At 40.8% G+C, this 17,512-nt stretch overlaps 1 protein-coding gene and 1 long non-coding RNA gene across 2 annotated transcripts; both read left to right on the plus strand.

Annotated features, from left to right (window-relative positions):
* Nucleotides 1-372: 372 nt before the first annotated feature.
* Nucleotides 373-3,724, plus strand: LOC139345406 (uncharacterized). The gene is made up of 5 exons (XR_011603213.1): nucleotides 373-430; nucleotides 1,956-2,014; nucleotides 2,904-2,918; nucleotides 3,289-3,321; nucleotides 3,656-3,724. It is a non-coding gene; the product is annotated as an uncharacterized lncRNA (long non-coding RNA).
* A 724-nt stretch (nucleotides 3,725-4,448) lies between these two features.
* Nucleotides 4,449-14,927, plus strand: LOC139346054 (clumping factor B-like). Its single transcript, XM_070984957.1, has 9 exons — nucleotides 4,449-4,587; nucleotides 10,254-10,277; nucleotides 10,805-10,831; nucleotides 10,987-11,040; nucleotides 12,025-12,221; nucleotides 12,582-13,080; nucleotides 13,881-13,945; nucleotides 14,124-14,159; nucleotides 14,588-14,927. Exons 1-8 carry the CDS (start codon nucleotides 4,449-4,451, stop codon nucleotides 14,133-14,135), a joined length of 1,017 nt encoding a protein of 338 aa, XP_070841058.1. The 3' UTR covers nucleotides 14,136-14,159; nucleotides 14,588-14,927.
* The last annotated feature ends 2,585 nt before the right edge of the window (nucleotides 14,928-17,512 follow it).

Raw genomic sequence — 17,512 nt, forward strand, 5'->3', positions numbered from 1 at the left:
TGGATGACACACTGTGATCCTGACACTTTGTCGTCCAATATCCAGCCATTTGATCTGAATCTGGACTAAACTCTGTTCTGAGTTTGGCATTAACTCAGACTAAATGTGCTCTTAACCCAGTAAAAATTAATAACTCAGGCAGGAACAGCAGAAACACTAGAAGCTGCTGTCATCAGGATTATTTTACTCAAAGTAAAACTGAATTTGTGTGTTTAAGGTAGTTAAAGAGTTTTAAAGTGAGTGTAGACATTCAGACAGACAGGTGCAGAGGTGAACAGAGGGAGGATGAGGAGGAGGAGGAGGAGGAGGAGGAGGAGGAGGGAGTCTTAGTATAAAAGCTGCTGCTCTCTTTCAGCTGAGTTCAGAAACTCCACAAACAGTGACGTTTTTTTCCTGTCAACCTCCAGAACAACAACAGCATGCTCCAGCGGTGAGTTTATTCTGTTCAGTAATTCATGTTTTTAAACTGTGTGAGAGAGTTTACTTCAGTTTACAGGTTTTACAGGTCAGACTACAGAAGGAACAAAATTCTTTGTCACATTTTCCACTCTGCTGCTAAACACATCACAAATCAAACACAATGAAATCTTCTGGAATTAGTTGGTTGCACATTTTGTGCACCCAATGATGATCTGTTTCTGCTGTTTCTAAGTAGACTCATTTGATCTCAGTTCACAACAGCTCATTGTGTCTAAACTTTACTTGAGTTTTTCCATTTTGGGACTGTTGACTTCTCCTCTTGTGAAGGAAATATTTTACTTTTTTCCACAATAATACAAACAGATTTTAAAATGGGTACATGTGATAGTGTGACACATTATGCTGGAAAGCAGCAGTTTAAACGGTGCGCTGCATTTCTTTAATAACTGATCTGATGCCTGCTTACCTTTAGTAGTTTTTGCTGCCTCTGCGTGGCGACAGGAGGATTCAGGCTTTGTTTGTGGGCTCGTGTAAATCCAGCAGAAGGACTCCAGTGTTTCAGCATAAAGCCTCAGTCACTCCGCTCATAGTGAAACTTAAAGCTTTCCTGCCTGTTTGAGGACCTGAGCTGCTTTTCTCCTCCAGCTCTTTTCTCTCTATACATCGGAGAAGAAGAGATGCTTTGTTTTTCCTCTCTGTGGAGGAAATACAAAGAAATGCAGTCATTTAACCCTTCAGGCTCAAGACCAGTTTGAACACACCTCACATTCATCCCCTGATGTTTGTCACGCAACATTCTTGATTTTATGTAAATCACTTCACATTCAGACTTTTGCATTCTTCACATGCGGCACTTTACACTTTATATTTTACATTAATCGCTTTACATATTTTCATTTACAGTCTTTATTTTTACATTCTTTATATTTGTCACTTTACAATGTTTTACATTCCTTTATGGTCTTAATTTTACATTTTTTAGTTTACATTAATCACTTTACAGTCTTTTTTTTAACTCTTCTTGTTGGAGAGATACTTTAGTAACTTAGCTTTAGAAACTTGAAATCCCTGCTGAGCCTCTTAATGCGATGATGGATGTGAGCTTTGATAAATAATGATTGATGAATGGATGAATAATGATTAATGAATAATGATTTTTCTTTTTATCTGTGCTGTCAACAAACACTGAACGTATTTAGGAATCTTTATGAAGTGACATGAACAACAACAAACCAGAGTGCAGTCAAATGTGTGTGTGTGTGTGTGTGTGTGTGTGTGTGTGTGTGTGTGTGTGTGTGTGTGTGTGTGTGTGTGTGTGTGTGTTTGGGATGGGGGGGTGTTTGGACATGTAGTAAAGTTTGGGGTGAAGACTTGGGTTAGGGTTAAGGTTAAGGGTTAGGATAAGTGTCTAGGAAATGAATAAAATGGAATGGAATTATGAAAACATAACGCCTTTGTGTGTGTGTGTGTGTGTGTGTGTGTGTGTGTGTGTGTCTGTCTGTCTGTGTCTGCGTGTGTGTGTGTGTGTTTTACAGGTGTGTTGTGTCGCTGCTCTTCGCTCTCATTGCTGTTGCTCTTGCAGCTCCAGTCCAAGGTAAGCTATGACATCATCATTCATCATAATTGTATTTTCAGTAACAATCAATGTTCAAAATTAACATTAATTAATTGACATAAATCTGTTATTATTACTTTTTACATTATTTTGACTATGTTGATCATTTTATTGCTATATCTTTTGACAGTGAGTAACAATCAATGAATAAGTATTGAATTTCATAATAAGAAGTGAGTATTAAGTGACATGAAAAACAATATTTTAATTATTTAAGATGATAAAATAGAGATTAAAGCCTTATTGAATATAGTTTGTAGGACTTTAAGGAAAATTTCATATTAACCAAATGAGAAAAATAGTTCACTGTTATAAGATTTCTGTATCTGGAAACGATAATGATCAGTGAACTACTGAATACTTCGACAAATCACATGGTACCTCATAATTATTGATGATTACTCACTACTAATAATGACCAATGACCATAAAGATGACATGATACTACAAAGATCGTATGTTAGAAAATTCTGAGCGATTATATAAACTGCAAATATAAATACTACAACGCTACTTCTGAATAACATGTGTCATATAAATGGCACATACATGAAAACTATAAAGTAAAAATACATGTACGTTGTAACCGAAACATGTACTGATGATTTATTGACTAATAACAACAAATATCAGAAACAGTTCGCTACACAAGACAAAAACAGAAAGATGATAATATTCTAAAGATTAAATGAAAGATGATGATGAGTCTGTCTGTCTGTCTGTCTGTCTGTCTGTCTGTCTGTCTGTGTCTGTCTGTGTCTGTCTGTCTCTGTCTCTCTGTGTCTGTCTGTCTCTCTGTGTCTGTCTGTCTCTCTGTGTCTGTCTGTCTCTGTCTCTCCCTGTCTCTCTCTCTCTCTCTGTCTTGCAGAGCGAACAGATGACGGTAAGCATTATCTTATATTTCAGTTCATGAATGTGATCATATGGTATCAATCATTTGTTATGACCTCTGACCTTCTTCAGGTCCTGACCTTTCACCTTGTGGACATTTAATCACACTGCATCCACGTTGAGAAGCAAATCAGAGCAGACTTCACAGTTGTTAAACACGCCAATGGTGTATAATGCGGTTAGCGTCCCCTAGTGGTTGAAGTATTCATTGTAACCACAGTCTGATCGAAGATCAATCTGATCAGAGATCAGATCAATAATCTTGTTTCTGTTTCTGAAACTGATCTGAATTCAGTTTCACCAAACTGTATTTATTCTGAGTGCAACGACGCTAATGTTTGCTGTCTGCACATCTGTTTCAGAGAGAAGTGCACCACTGCTCCAACACCTCAACGGTAAACACACACACACTGTAACTCACACACACTGCAACACACATAGTAATACACACTGAAATACACACACACTGTAACACACAAGCACACACACAGTAACAAAATAACAAACAGCAACACACACATGCAGTACCATATACACACAGTGACACACACACAGTAACATATACACACAGTAATACACACACAGTAACACAGCAACACACAGTAACAAACACACACACACAGTAACATATATACAGTAACACACCAGCACATGTTAATACAAACATTAACACAAACCAACAGCTCACTGTGTTGTTGTTTATTTTGGTGTTTGTTGTTGTTGTTATAGAAGGAACGGCAGGCGAACCTGTGACATCACAGCCAGGTAACAACACAGTATACATTTAACACTACACAATAAATACACAATCCACAGTATACATTGTATATACTAAAAAATATAATACATAGTATACACTGTTCACACAGTATATACACAATACACAATAAAATGCAATAGGTGGCGACACTGTCGCCTCACAGCTAGAAGGTCCTGGGTTCGATTCCCGCTGTGGGCATTGGGGCCGTGTCCTCCACCAAGACCACCACCTGACCAATGGTGACAAAGAGAACTGGGGCGCCGGTTGGATGGCAGCCCACCACTCTGCCATGGAGGAAGGAGGAATTTCACCAATTGCATGGCGTGCATGTGTATGTTATGTGACAAATAAAGGGGATTGTCCCTCTAATTCATCAATAGTGTGTAGACTTAATACATATACAGTACATATATACACACAATACAATGTGTGTGTCTGGTGGTATTGCAATTGGGTCCCAAAACCAACCTGTTACAGTAAAATCTGGCCTGTAGTGGACCCAGCAGGCTCCAGCTCACCACAGAATCACTTAGAGAGGATTGAGGGCATCTTCAACACAAGGCTCTGATCGCATTCTGCAGTCGCTGCAGCCACGCGGGCAGCAGCACCACAAGAGCAGAGGTTAGCTTCCTGACAAGCTGCTCCATCCTTTTTGCTCTGCTGCCCCACACCTTCGCCTCTGAGCAAGCCAAGGTAGCCTTCAACATTAATAACCTGATGGGGACAGCTCGCCTGTGGGTAGCCACCAAATGGGAGAGGGGCATGGCAGCCTCCCAGCTCCATAAGGTGTTCAGTCTGGCATCACTAAGAGCCATTGCTGCTCAGAGCTTTCTGAACCTGCACCAGGGAGAGCAGATGGTGGTGGACTACTCCATTGATTTCCACAGCAAGGCTTATCAGAGTGACTGCAACTTACACTTGGCTGAGTACATTAAAAATGAATTGGTGTCGAATCGCCTTCGTCACTTGATGGAGTGATTGAGCTGGCCACAAGAGTGGCTTCGCATCCAGGCTCAGTGGCAGCACCACTGCAGCACTACCACAGGAGGGGCCTGAACTGATGCAGCTCAGATGATCTGATCGACCCCCAAGGAGTGACAGAGGCGTCACCAAGCCATCTGCCTGTATTGTGGCCAGGCCAGCCATTTCATCTTCCAATAGCCAGCAAAAGGCAGGGCATTGGAAGCATCGGGCACTCGATGGCTACCTATTAGCAAAGCAAAGGCTCACTGTGTGTCTCCTCATCGCCCTTATGGCTGCGGCATCAATCTGCAGCCTGGCACGTCTCCACCTAAGGAACGCCCTTCACGCCCTACTGCAGTTTGGGTCCAAAACCAACCTATACACATTACATTATATATACACACTAGACAGTATAAACACCATCCATCCATCCATCCATCCATCCATTTTCTCCCGCTTATCCGGGGCCGGGTCGCGGGGGGAGCAGTCTGAGCAGGGACGCCCAGACTTCCCTCTCCCCGGACACTTCCCCCAGCTCTTCCGGGGGGATCCCGAGGCGTTCCCAGGCCAGCCAAGTAACATAGTCACCCCAGTGTGTCCTGGGTCTTCCCCGGGGCCTCCTCCTGGTGGGACATGCCTGGAACACCTCCCTAGGGAGGCGTCCAGGGGGCATCCGATAGAGATGCCCAAGCCACCTCAGCTGACTCCTCTCGATGTGGAGGAGCAGTGACTCTACTCTGAGCTCCTCCCGGGTGACAGAGCTCCTCACCCTATCTCTAAGGGAGCGCCCCGCCACCCTGCGGAGGAAACTCATTTCATCCACTTGTATCCAGGACCTTGTTCTTTCAGTCATGACCCAAAGTTCATGACCATAGGTGAGGGTAGGATCGTAGATTGACCGGTAAATCGAGAGCTTCGCCTTCCGGCTCAGCTCCTTCTTCACCACGACAGACCGGTACAGTGACCACATTACTGCAGCCGCTGCACCGATCCGCCTGTCAATCTCACGCTCCATCCTTCCCTCACTCGTAACAGGATCCCAAGATACTTAAACTCCTCCACTTGAGGCAGGAACTCTCCCCCAACCTGAAGGGAGCAAGCCACCTTTTTCCGGACGAGAACCATGGCCTTGGACTTGGAGGTGCTGACTCTCATCCCAGCTGCTTCACACTCAGCTGCAAACCGCCCCAGTGCATGCTGAAGGTCCTGGCTCGAGGGAACCAACAAGACAACATCATCCGCAAAAAGCAGAGACGAAATCTGGCGGCTCCCGAACCGAACCCCCTCCGGCCCCTGGCTGCGCCTAGAAATTCCGGTGAACCGGTGACAAAGGGCAGCCCTGCCGGAGTCCAACATGCACCGGGAACGGGTCCGACTTACTGCTGGCAATGTGGACCAAGCTCCTGCTCCAGTTGTACAGGGACTGTACAGCCCTCAACAGAGGGCCTCCAACCCCATACTCCCGGAGCACCTCCCACAGAATGACACGAGGGACACCGTCGAATGCCTTCTCCAAGTCCACAAAGCACATGTGGACTGGTTGGGCAAACTCCCATGAACCCTCAAGCACCCTGTGGAGGGTATAGAGCTGGTCCAGTGTTCCACAGCCAGGACGAAAACCGCATTGTTCCTTCTGAATCCGAGGTTCGACTATCAGCCGGATTCTCCTCTCCAGTACCCTGGAATAGACTTACCCAGGGAGGCTGAGGATTGTGATCCCCCGATAGTTGGAACACACCCTCCGGTCCCCCTTTTTAAAAAGAGGGACCACCACCCCAGTCTGCCAGTCCAGAGGCACTGTCCCCGTCTGCCACGCGATGTTGCAGAGGCGTGTCAACCAAGACAAACCTACAACACCCAGAGACTTGAGGTACTCAGGGCGGATCTCATCCACCCCCGGCACTTTGCCACCGAGGAGCTTGCGAATTACCTCAGTGACTTCAGCCTGGTGATGGATGAATCGACCTCCAAGTCCCCAGTCTCTGCTTCCTCTACGGAAAACATGACAGTGGGATTGAGGAGATCCTCGAAGTATTCCTTCCACCGCCCGACAATATCCCGACCGTATAAACACAATACACGATATGTATATACCACAACATATAGACACAATACACAGTGTTTACACATTACACAATACAGACACACTACCCATTATATACCCACTACAAAGTATATACTAGACACTACAAAATGTGAATACTGTACATACAATTTACACACTACACAACGTATACACAGTACATACACACTAGACAATACATACATACTACAAAATATATACACAATACACAGTATGTGTACATGCTACACACGATACCCACTACACACACTGTATACAAACTACACTGTATACACACACAAAAGGAAACACTGCACACACATCATTAAACAACATTTGGATTTGTGTCCACAGTGTCTGCTGACAGCATTTACTCTGTTGAACAAATGGAAAGTAACCTGTCTTTTTACTTGTCTGTCTGTTTACCTATCTCTCTGTCTGTTTACCTGTCTGTGTGTTTACCTGTTTGTTCACTTCTTTCAGAATCAGAGGAGATAACTGAATCACCAGGTGAGTTTGTGTGTCTGAAGTTTAATAAAGCTGATGTGTTTGTTTCACTTAACATGTGACTTGAATTCTGATCCAATTTAAGTGTGAACAACAAATTCAGATTCAGATTAGTTTCATTTCAAATAGCTGTAATTGGTTTTGTGGGTTTTTTTGGGTCAGACAACAGCGATGAAAGCGATTCCAAGATGGAGGAAACCGACGCAGGTGATGGTAAAATGACTATTTCATATATTTCAGAGTTCAGCATCAATTTATGAGCAGACTTGGATTGATGACTGAACACAACATACACACAACGTTACTACAAATACAAACAAAGAATAGAGGCACACACAACGAGTACAGATACATACAACATGACAACAGGTACACACAACATGAGTACAAGTGCACACAATACAACTACAAGTAAACAAAACACTACAAATAGACAAACATGACTACAAATACACACGAGGGCAAGTAGACGCCAATCGTTTGTCCTCTCCCCAGGTGCTGCTAATAGTACAGACTCTGATGAACAGACTCAAGGTAACTTGTCTGTCTGTCCGTCAGTTTGCCTGTCTGTCTGTCTATTCACTTGCCTGGATGTTTTCCTGTTTGTCTGTCCACCTGTCTGTCTGTCCTTTCACCAGTCTGTATGTTCACCTGAGATTTGCAAGAAAAGGATGTGAACACTAACAAGTGATGTCATGTCGGACAAGCAAACACACATGAACATTAAATCTTTAATCAAAGTCACCATGTTTCACATATCCGCCTAATTTTAGTTTCATGATAAATTCATAGCATTGACAGATGCAACATTTATTTCCCTCTATGCTGATGATACACAACTATGTATCCCCATAAGAGGACTAGTTTGTCCACCACAGCAGATTTTCTAAACATTTAAATGGAAGATAGCCTTCTTCCACTGAATTTGAATAAAAATTAAACCCACCTGAAAAAAACAGTTGTTTTGTTTTTCATAAAAGCTGCATTCTTATAATCATTGATATCAGTAAGAGATCATTCATCGGAATCCAACTCATGTCGAAGGGATTTGTTTTGTTCTCTGATGAACAATGAATGTTTGCAATGTTATTCTTCAAGTTCTATATGATACACAAAAGCTCTAATTTATATGTGTAAATACTGCATTAAGTATTTCATGAGGCGGTTTAGAAAAACACTCTTAGCAGCTAAAATCAGCACTACGTCTACTTAAACTGACGTTTTGTCTCTGTAGGTGGAAACAGTCAGCAGAACTCCTCTGAACCAAAACATGGTAAATACATATAATAGTCATTCTGTTAATCCTTGCGCTCGAGTATTGATTGTCAGTTTATGTGTGTTTCCAGTGTGTGTCACGAAGAAGTTTCTGTTTTTAATGTATATAAAAGTTAAAAGGGAGTTTTTCCTCACGCCGTCTGCAAGTGCTTGCTCATGGGGGAACAGGAGGGTCTCTGTCCCTTCGAGAGTATGTATGGTCGACTAGTGTTGTGTCGTTCGCGAACGATTCGTTCAAAGAACGAATCTTTTAAGTGAACGTACTGAACCGAATCACTTCCTCAAGTGATTCGTTCGTTTCTCAGTTCAGTTGAACTGTCAGCAGTGCCGGGCGGGCGGGCAGCCGGCGAGCCGCTGCAGGCAGGGAGGGAGGCACCGCGCACGCCGACTGCGCCGCGTCACCGACGCCTGAATCACTCAGTGAACTACACTCTCCTGAAAGGGATACACTTTCATGGCGACCGTTGTTCCCCGTTGTTTTAACAGATTTAGTTTCCAGATAAACAAACTTAAATCGTTAGGCTGGCAGTAATGAGAAGAGCGTGAGACTCACCAGCTGTAGCACTAGGCAGGAGGGAGATAGGGGTGTGTTGTGTTCAAGTGTACCTCGGAGAAAACTAACTTTTTTTTTAAACTCTGCTAAACTTGGCACCGCAACAACTCACATACAGTAGGACACAGCATGTAACGAGTAGTGTATAAAACCCGCAGTTTGAGAAAATGCGTGACTGTCTGATCATCTCATTGCGACAATTTGCAAGAAAACGGTGCATATTCAGCGTGAATCCTTCACTGAATGTACTGTGGGGTATACGTTCAGTGAACGGATCACTCACTCAGCCAAATTTGCCGAGTAAACCAGTTAAATAGCATACCATAGGACAGGACACTTAAAGCATCATGATTTATAAGCGAGTTTTATATTTACAAATGTGTTTGTCAAAGCAACACAGTCACAACACTCTCGTCTCCTGGTCCTGGAAGCTGTGAACTGAACTGAAACCTGAACCGTTCAGCCGTATATCACTTCAAGAGTCGCAGGCTCCTCCTGCCAAGCACTAAATGATTCGGTGATTCAGTGAACGAATCTTTCTAGTGAACTAATTCTAGTGATTCATTACGTCTAAAAGAACTGGCGTGCCCATCGCTATGGTCTACACCTGCTCTGTATGGAAAGGGTCATGAGAAGCCTTTTGTTGTGATTTGGCACCACAAATATTAAAACTGAATTAAACTGAATATATGTAAATGCTTGTATGTGCACTGTGTACATCGGCATATACATATTTTCTTCCCCTTAGTGTATATTATTTTGACTGCAGTGAAAAAAAGAAATATTAAATAAACTATGACTCACAAACAGCAGCAACAGTTCGTATAATTTTCAGTCTGCTTGTGCTCTCAGTGTTACTGTTAAGCACAGTACTACTGCTGTCATTACTACTGTTATTTGAGTCAGCACAGCCCCTCAAAGCGTACAGTACATGGCAGTACATGAGTGTTTGTGTTGTGATTTGTTGTCAACACGTCATACAACACTAAGACATCATAATGGATGTGACATATGAGTTTCCTTCTTCCTCCTTTGTTGTATTCTGTTCGTTTGTTAAATGTTGATGATTTTAGAACTTCTTTCCTCCAACACATTAAAACAAACAGCAGAGTCAGACTGAGGAGAAAAACCTGAAATCAAACCCACACAAAGAATGAGGATGTTCAATACCTTAACACAAACTGTTCATGTGTTTTACCTTCCTCAGATTCAGAAGAGACAGCTGAAGAAGGTCAGTGTGTCTGTCTTTTATTTTTAGTTCAGTGGAGTTAATTACCAAAAGCCAAAGCTTTGTCTGACAGATGTGTCTGACATAAAGCAGACATTTGAAATCTGTCCATCAGATCAAATCAGAGCTGAAGAGTTTCTTTAAGATGGGCCAGAATTTTCCCCACAAAGGAGGAAGTTTGTTGAATTAACATCCTAAAATATTCTGATGTTTTTCCACCTTTACTTTGGTTATTGTCATTGTCAGGATCTGTAGGAATACCTACTGTAAAACAGTTATTATAGAAATATTTACCTGTTGTACATCTATGAAGTAATTAACAAAAGTTTGCAAGGAAAACAGAAGAAAACATTCCAGTAATGCAGCCAGTGACAAAACGTAGCCTGATGGCTGCGCTCATTCTGGATGTTCATACAGCTGCACAGATTTCATGTTTGTCATTTTTTAGATGTTAAGTTCAACACACAGTGACATCCCACCACAGTCTGTTTGCCTGTCTGTGTGTTTACCTGTCTGTTCACTTCTTTCAGAATCAGAGGAGATAACTGGATCACCAGGTGAGTTTGTGTGTCTGAAGTTTAATAAAGCTGATGTGTTTTTTTCTCGCATGAATTATAATCCAAATTAAAGTGTGAACAACAAAATCAGATTAGTTTAATTTCAAATAGTTGTAGTTGTGTTTATGTTGTGTTGTGTGTCTTTTTTGGTTCAGACAACAGCAATGAAAGTGATTCCAAGATGGATGAAACCGACGCAGCAGCTGATGGTGAGAATTAAATGTTTCTTTGTTTTTTTAATGATGACTTAATACTTCTACTACTACTGATACCACTAATAATAAAAACCATAATAAACTATTTGTTTAACCCAATTCATGCATAGACCATAAACCAGATAATCATAACATTTATAACAAAGAAGAAAAATTAAATAAAATTGAATTTAGAAAAAGCAGAATAAGACAACACAAAACAACCATCAGGTAAAAACTCTTCAGAAGAAAGCAATGGTAAAAAGATGGGTCTTAAAATTTCACTTGAAAGTGTCAACAGCTTTAGAGCTACAAAGACTGTTCCAGAGCTTTGAGGCATAATTAACATAAGCCTTTTAGTTCTGACCTCAGGAACAAAAAGAGATTTGAGTCAGCGGATCTGAGCGACCATATGTCTTAATCATGTTGGATAGTCAAGTTTTTATTATTATTATTATTATTATTATTATTATATGTACTCTGTGACAGACAGAGTACATATATATAACCAATGTATGGGCTTTCTGTGTCTCTGGCAAATAACTTTCTTAGAGCTAGTTTGCTTTCTACAGTTGTGGGTGATACATGCCTTATTTCTCTTTACAAAATGCCAGTTTTGCTTTTTAGGAATCAGTCAGTTTATTGATATGTTTTTCAAATTTTGCTGTACAGTACAGAAAAGAAATCAAAATGAATGCAAATATTAAGACATCTGAGAAACCAGGGCATGTTGTATATATAGAACCCTGTCGCCCATTCATAAAACAGGACCAATAGCCATCGGTCACAACAGCTTGTGGTCTACCTGAGATCATTTGTAAACCATTTACACAATTTTTCATCAAATCCAATAGAATCAATATGTTCCCAAAGAATGTGATGTTCAACAGTATCAGAAGACTTAAATAAATAAATCAATAAGCAGGGCAACACAATGATGTTTAGCAGAAACAATAAGAAATAATTGATAAGTGTTCAATATGTATCTTTGATCCTCAGATACTGAAGACACTGAAGTTGATGACGACAGTAACTACAACAATGACCCCAATTCAGACATGAACATTATCACTGGTGGTGACTCTGACCCTGAGCCTGACTCTGAGGCTAAGACCAAGATTGAGTCTGAAACTGACTCTGAGGCTGAACTTGAGTCTGAGGCTGAACCTGACTCTGAGGCTGAACTTGACTCTGAGGCTGAACCTGACTCTGAGGCTGAACTTGACTCTGAGGCTGAACTTGACTCTGAGGCTGAACCTGACTCTGAGGCTGAACTTGACTCTGAGGCTGAACCTGACTCTGAGGCTGAACTTGACTCTGAGGCTGAACTTGACTCTGAGGCTGAACCTGACTCTGAGGCTGAACTTGAGTCTGAGGCTGAACTTGACTCTGAGGCTGAACCTGACTCTGAGGCTGAACTTGAGTCTGAGGCTGAACTTGACTCTGAGGCTGAACCTGACTCTGAGGCTGAACCTGGCTCTGAGGCTGAACCTGGCTCTGAGGCTGAACTTGAGTCTGAGGCTGAACCTGACTCTGAGGCTGAACCTGGCTCTGAGGCTGAACCTGGCTCTGAGGCTGAACTTGAGTCTGAGGCTGAACCTGACTCTGAGGCTGAACCTGGCTCTGAGGCTGAAATTGACTCTGAGCTTGAGAATGACTCTGAGCGTGAGGCTGAGGTTGATGTCAACACAGCAGAAGAGGATGACAGCATGGCTGTGGAGGATGCGGGGGAGGCAGGGATTGAAGAGCAAGCGGAAGACGAGGAAAGGTCAGAGGACATGGAGGGAGCAGATGGTGATAAGGTGATCACAGAGGAGGAAAACAGTGAAGAGAACGTTCACGGGGCGTTCGAGAACGATGAAGATGCTGAAACCCTGAGCGATGGAGACACTGAGATGAGTCAGACTGACAGTAACGATGAAGCTGAGTCTGACAATCAGGTCAGCACTGGGGAGGTTATCAGTGAGGAAGAGGGTGTGAGCCAGGACAGCCCAGTAACGTCAGACAATGGGGAGGCTGAGGACTACAGTCCAGAGGTTCTGGACGTCACTGAAGGTAAACTGAGACTGATGAAAACAAATGACTGACAGGAAACCAGCACTGGTTAAGAACGCATTTGTATTTGTAAAACCTTTAGGTTTCATGGAATCTTTATCTTCATAAAAGAATTCAAGATTTCAGAGCCCGAAAGGTAAAGATCACATTTTCACCATTTGACATAAAGAGACCAGGATGGACAAAGACAGAATTTGAGAAGTCAGAAAAGACAATTTTTATAATCCAAACTTCAAACATTAGAATTCAGAGGTCCAAATGAAGAAGCTAATTGTCAGGATGGAAAATCAAGAGATCAATATCAGAATTCTGCGGACACAAAGAATTAAGATATCTAGATAAATTAATTCAGAGATCAATATGAAGATTTCAGAGATCAAGATTAAAAATTCAAGAATTCAGTCAAAATGAAGAGTTCGGTTGTGACAGAGTTAAAATAAATTATGGCATCAAGATAAATAGAATTGGTGGTAGACAAAGAATTCAGAGGTCAAGATCCAAATCAAAAGTCAAACTAAAGAACTCTGATGGCACAACAGGGAAGTAAAAGATCAGGATGATGACGTCAAACTGAAGAACATCAATTTCAAAGGTCAGTTTGAAGAATTCCAAGCTCAAGCGGAACAAAAGACTAAGCTTACCATGCCAGAGCAAAAGTGACTGCTTCAGAAGACAAATGAAGAAAAGACTGTTGTGGGTCAGAAACTGTGTCCTGAGACTTTCTCTCATTGAACCAGGGTTACATAACTGTGGCTGGGCCACATTTCTTTACATGTGACTTTTCATTGTATTTCTTCTAGCCACACCTACTGACCAAACAGACCAGCTGGACCAGCCTGACGACTTCATCTCCCCACCACAAAGGGTAACAGTCACATTGTACTGTGACATCACACTGCCTCACAGCCAATCCCACTTCAGATCCAGTCAGTCTTGTTGCAGCCAAAAGAGAGATGTGAAGAGAAATGATGATTCCACAGTTTTTTCTTTCATGAATCAGACTAAAGAAGTGAAAATTTTAAATCTGTGCTTTCTTCTTTCAGTTTGGCCCCTGAACTGTGGAAGCTCAGCGGCTCCAGGTATCATCACACACTTTGAATGCACCGATGGAAACAATCCTGTAAACTGCAATAAGCCATGATTCAGCAATGATCTTATCTTAACAATAAAACAATCAGTAGTCCATCAAAACAAAACCTTGGAATCCATGCTGCATTCATGGGAAATGGGAAAGCATGAGACTGCTGACAAGTGACAGACAGAGACAATTTCATTAAAAAAGAGAAACTAATTCGTGATGTGTGATTCTCATTCTAAGATGATTGATCGATCATTTGTGTCACACATAAACAACATATCACATCAAAACAAGCTGCAACATGATGCTGATTATCAGCTGAGTAATTGTGTTTTCTCCCCATCAGAGGAATACACTTACCATGACAACAACAACAGCAAGCTAAACTGCAACTAAACTTCAGCTTCCTGTTTGTTTTTCGCTCCTCAGCTCCTTCCTGATTGGTTGTCTCCACTTTCTCCAAACTCTGGCTGCTGTAGTGTTTCGACCGTTCAACCATCTGCTTCTTCTCAATCTGTCTCACTCTCTGCCTATCTGTCTGCCTTCAGTCTAATTTAGAAACATTAAACCACCAGCTGCTCTGAGATCTGCTGTGCTCAGACATTACAGTGTACATACCGTACATATCATTTAAAACCTGCTGATCTCAGATCCGCTCTGTGTTCATTGTTTACTGTACAAACATTAACGACCTGTTGGAGGAATGATTGGCTGTCCACAAAGGAACTTCTAATAAAGTTTGAACTGTCCAAAAAATCTCTAATTCTGCTTTCATGTCTTTATTTACACTGATTACTGATCAGTAATCATTCACTGATTACTAAACTGTAATCACTCACTGATTAACGATTGTGATCATTCACTTATTATTTATCTGTTGTCACTCACTGATCACTGATGTGTAATCATTCATTGATTATTGATTTATAATTGTACACTGATTATTGACCTCTAATGTTACATTGATTATTGATCTGTAATCGTTCACTAAATATTCATCTGTAACTAAAATGATTATTTTTCTGTAATCATACACTGATTATTGATCTGTAATTGTACACTGATTGTTTTTTCTGTAATCATACACTCTTTATTGATCTGTGAACACATACTGATTGCTAATCTGTAACTAAACTGATTATCTGTAATCATAGATTAATTATTGATCTTTAATCATTCACTCATTATTGATGTGTAATCATACACTGATTGTGGATATGTAATCACACACTGATTATAATCAGTGACTATCACCTGACCATTGATCAATAATCACACATGGATTATTGATCTGTAATCATACATTACTTATTTATCGATAATTGTACAAAGATTTTTGATCTGTAATCATTCACTGATCTATAACCATACCCTGTGTAATCATTCACAAATTATTGATGTGTAACTACTTTAATAAGTTATCTGTAATCATACATGGAATAGTGATCTGTAAAAGTGCACTGATTATTGATCTGTAGTAATACACTGACTATTAATGGAATATATATATTATAATTTAGTTGTAAGCAAATCAGGACATGCCTCAGTGTTTATTAATGTACAGTATATGTGTAACCTGCATGCATACATATTTTATATTATTACACGTGTGTTTTCAATATATTTTCATCTATCTATCTATCTATCTATCTATCTATCTATCTATCTATCTATCTATCTATCTATCTATCTATCTATCTATCTATCTATTTCTTAAGTTTATTTAAAGAGGACAGCGCACATCAATCATACATTACTGTAAATGTGCCAGTGTTAGCCAAAGGCTAGTTTCCAACTGTAGTCCTCCAGCATGGTGTTAAGAGCCACTGAGGCATACAAGGGTCATAATACATAATAAAAACAAAACAAAGCAGAAAACAAGTATCTATCAGCCCCCATTTATGTCTTCTGACTTATGAGGCTATTAGCAGTAGCAGTTATGAACTAACACATAAATAAACACCTAGATGTGCTTACAGATGCATTAAATTAATGTTATTATACATTTCTATACTGGTTACATATGACAAACAGGGTAAAGCTTTACTGTAGAAGGTAAATAGAGAAGACGTCAAACACAACTGTCTGGAAAGCATCATGAAGCTGTTAATCAACCTGTTTCTTTACTCTTCCTTTTGTATTTGGTTTTGATAAATTGGATTCTGAACAATTCTTGAGAAAAGCAAACAAATGAATTTGATTAATCTTCAATTTGGTCATTAAATTGCAAAAAATAATAATTTAATTCAATTAAATGACTAAATGAGCAAATGTCAGAAATACATCCAGATGCAGAAGGTCTGGACTGGAGCCAGTATGTATGACCCACTGAGCAATAATCTGGACATTTGGCAGGAACTTTGCACTGCAGTTATGATTTATTTTATTTTATTTTTTCTATTACAGAGTGAGCTACAGCATGACCATATGCCTGAAATTAAATTTAGGGGAAAGGAGGAAAAAAAAAGAGAAAAGTTTAGCTGGTTCTGTTAAAGTCCGACATTAATGGCTGAACTCCAGATGCAGAACACAGACGAAGTGCATGAATGGTAAAGAACTTATTGTCACAAAATGTGGACAATGTTCACAGGGAGGTGGATCCCGGTGCAGAGCGCATAGGCAGGTTAAGTAGTCTGTGGTTATTTTTTAATAACAATAACGATTATAAGAATTTTTCAGAAAACTATAGTCCATACATATGTTTGAGTGGTTCAATTCAATTCAATTCAATTCAATTCAATTCAATTTTATTTTATTTGTATAGCACCAAATCACAACAGAAGTTGTCTCAGGACACTTTCCATACAGAGCTGCTACAGACCAAACTCTTTATCTACAGAGAACCAACAATTCCCCCATGAGCAGCACTTGGAGACAGTGGCGAGGAAAAACTTCCTTTAACAGGCAGAAACCTCAGACTGAACCAGACTCTGGGTGGGCGGCCATCTGCCTCCACTAAAGCTAAATACTCTGACTCCTGTTCTGCTTTTTGAGACTATAGGAACCATAAGTAGAAATGCATTCTGGGAACGCAGTGTTGGAGTAGGGCAATAAGGTACTATAAGCTCTTTAAGATAAGAAGGTGGTGTTCCTTGAATTCCAATTCATGAGGATAATTTTTTAGGCAATAGTCAGGAGGGAGTAATGTACTCTCTGAATTGACCAGGATGATCGTTGATATGCTCCCAGTGTGCAGAGTGTAAGGGATGATGAGATGTGGCAGCCCAGCATGACACACTGAATATAGTGAATATAGCTATTCTGTGTGCAATTTTATACATGTTTTGCCCAGTAAAATCGTGCGTCATCAGGAGTGATGATGTACATGTCTTGTTCTCCAGAAGGCAAACTTAA

The sequence above is a fragment of the Chaetodon trifascialis genome, chromosome 17 (assembly GCF_039877785.1).
Source record: "Chaetodon trifascialis isolate fChaTrf1 chromosome 17, fChaTrf1.hap1, whole genome shotgun sequence".
Taxonomy (NCBI): domain Eukaryota; kingdom Metazoa; phylum Chordata; class Actinopteri; order Chaetodontiformes; family Chaetodontidae; genus Chaetodon; species Chaetodon trifascialis.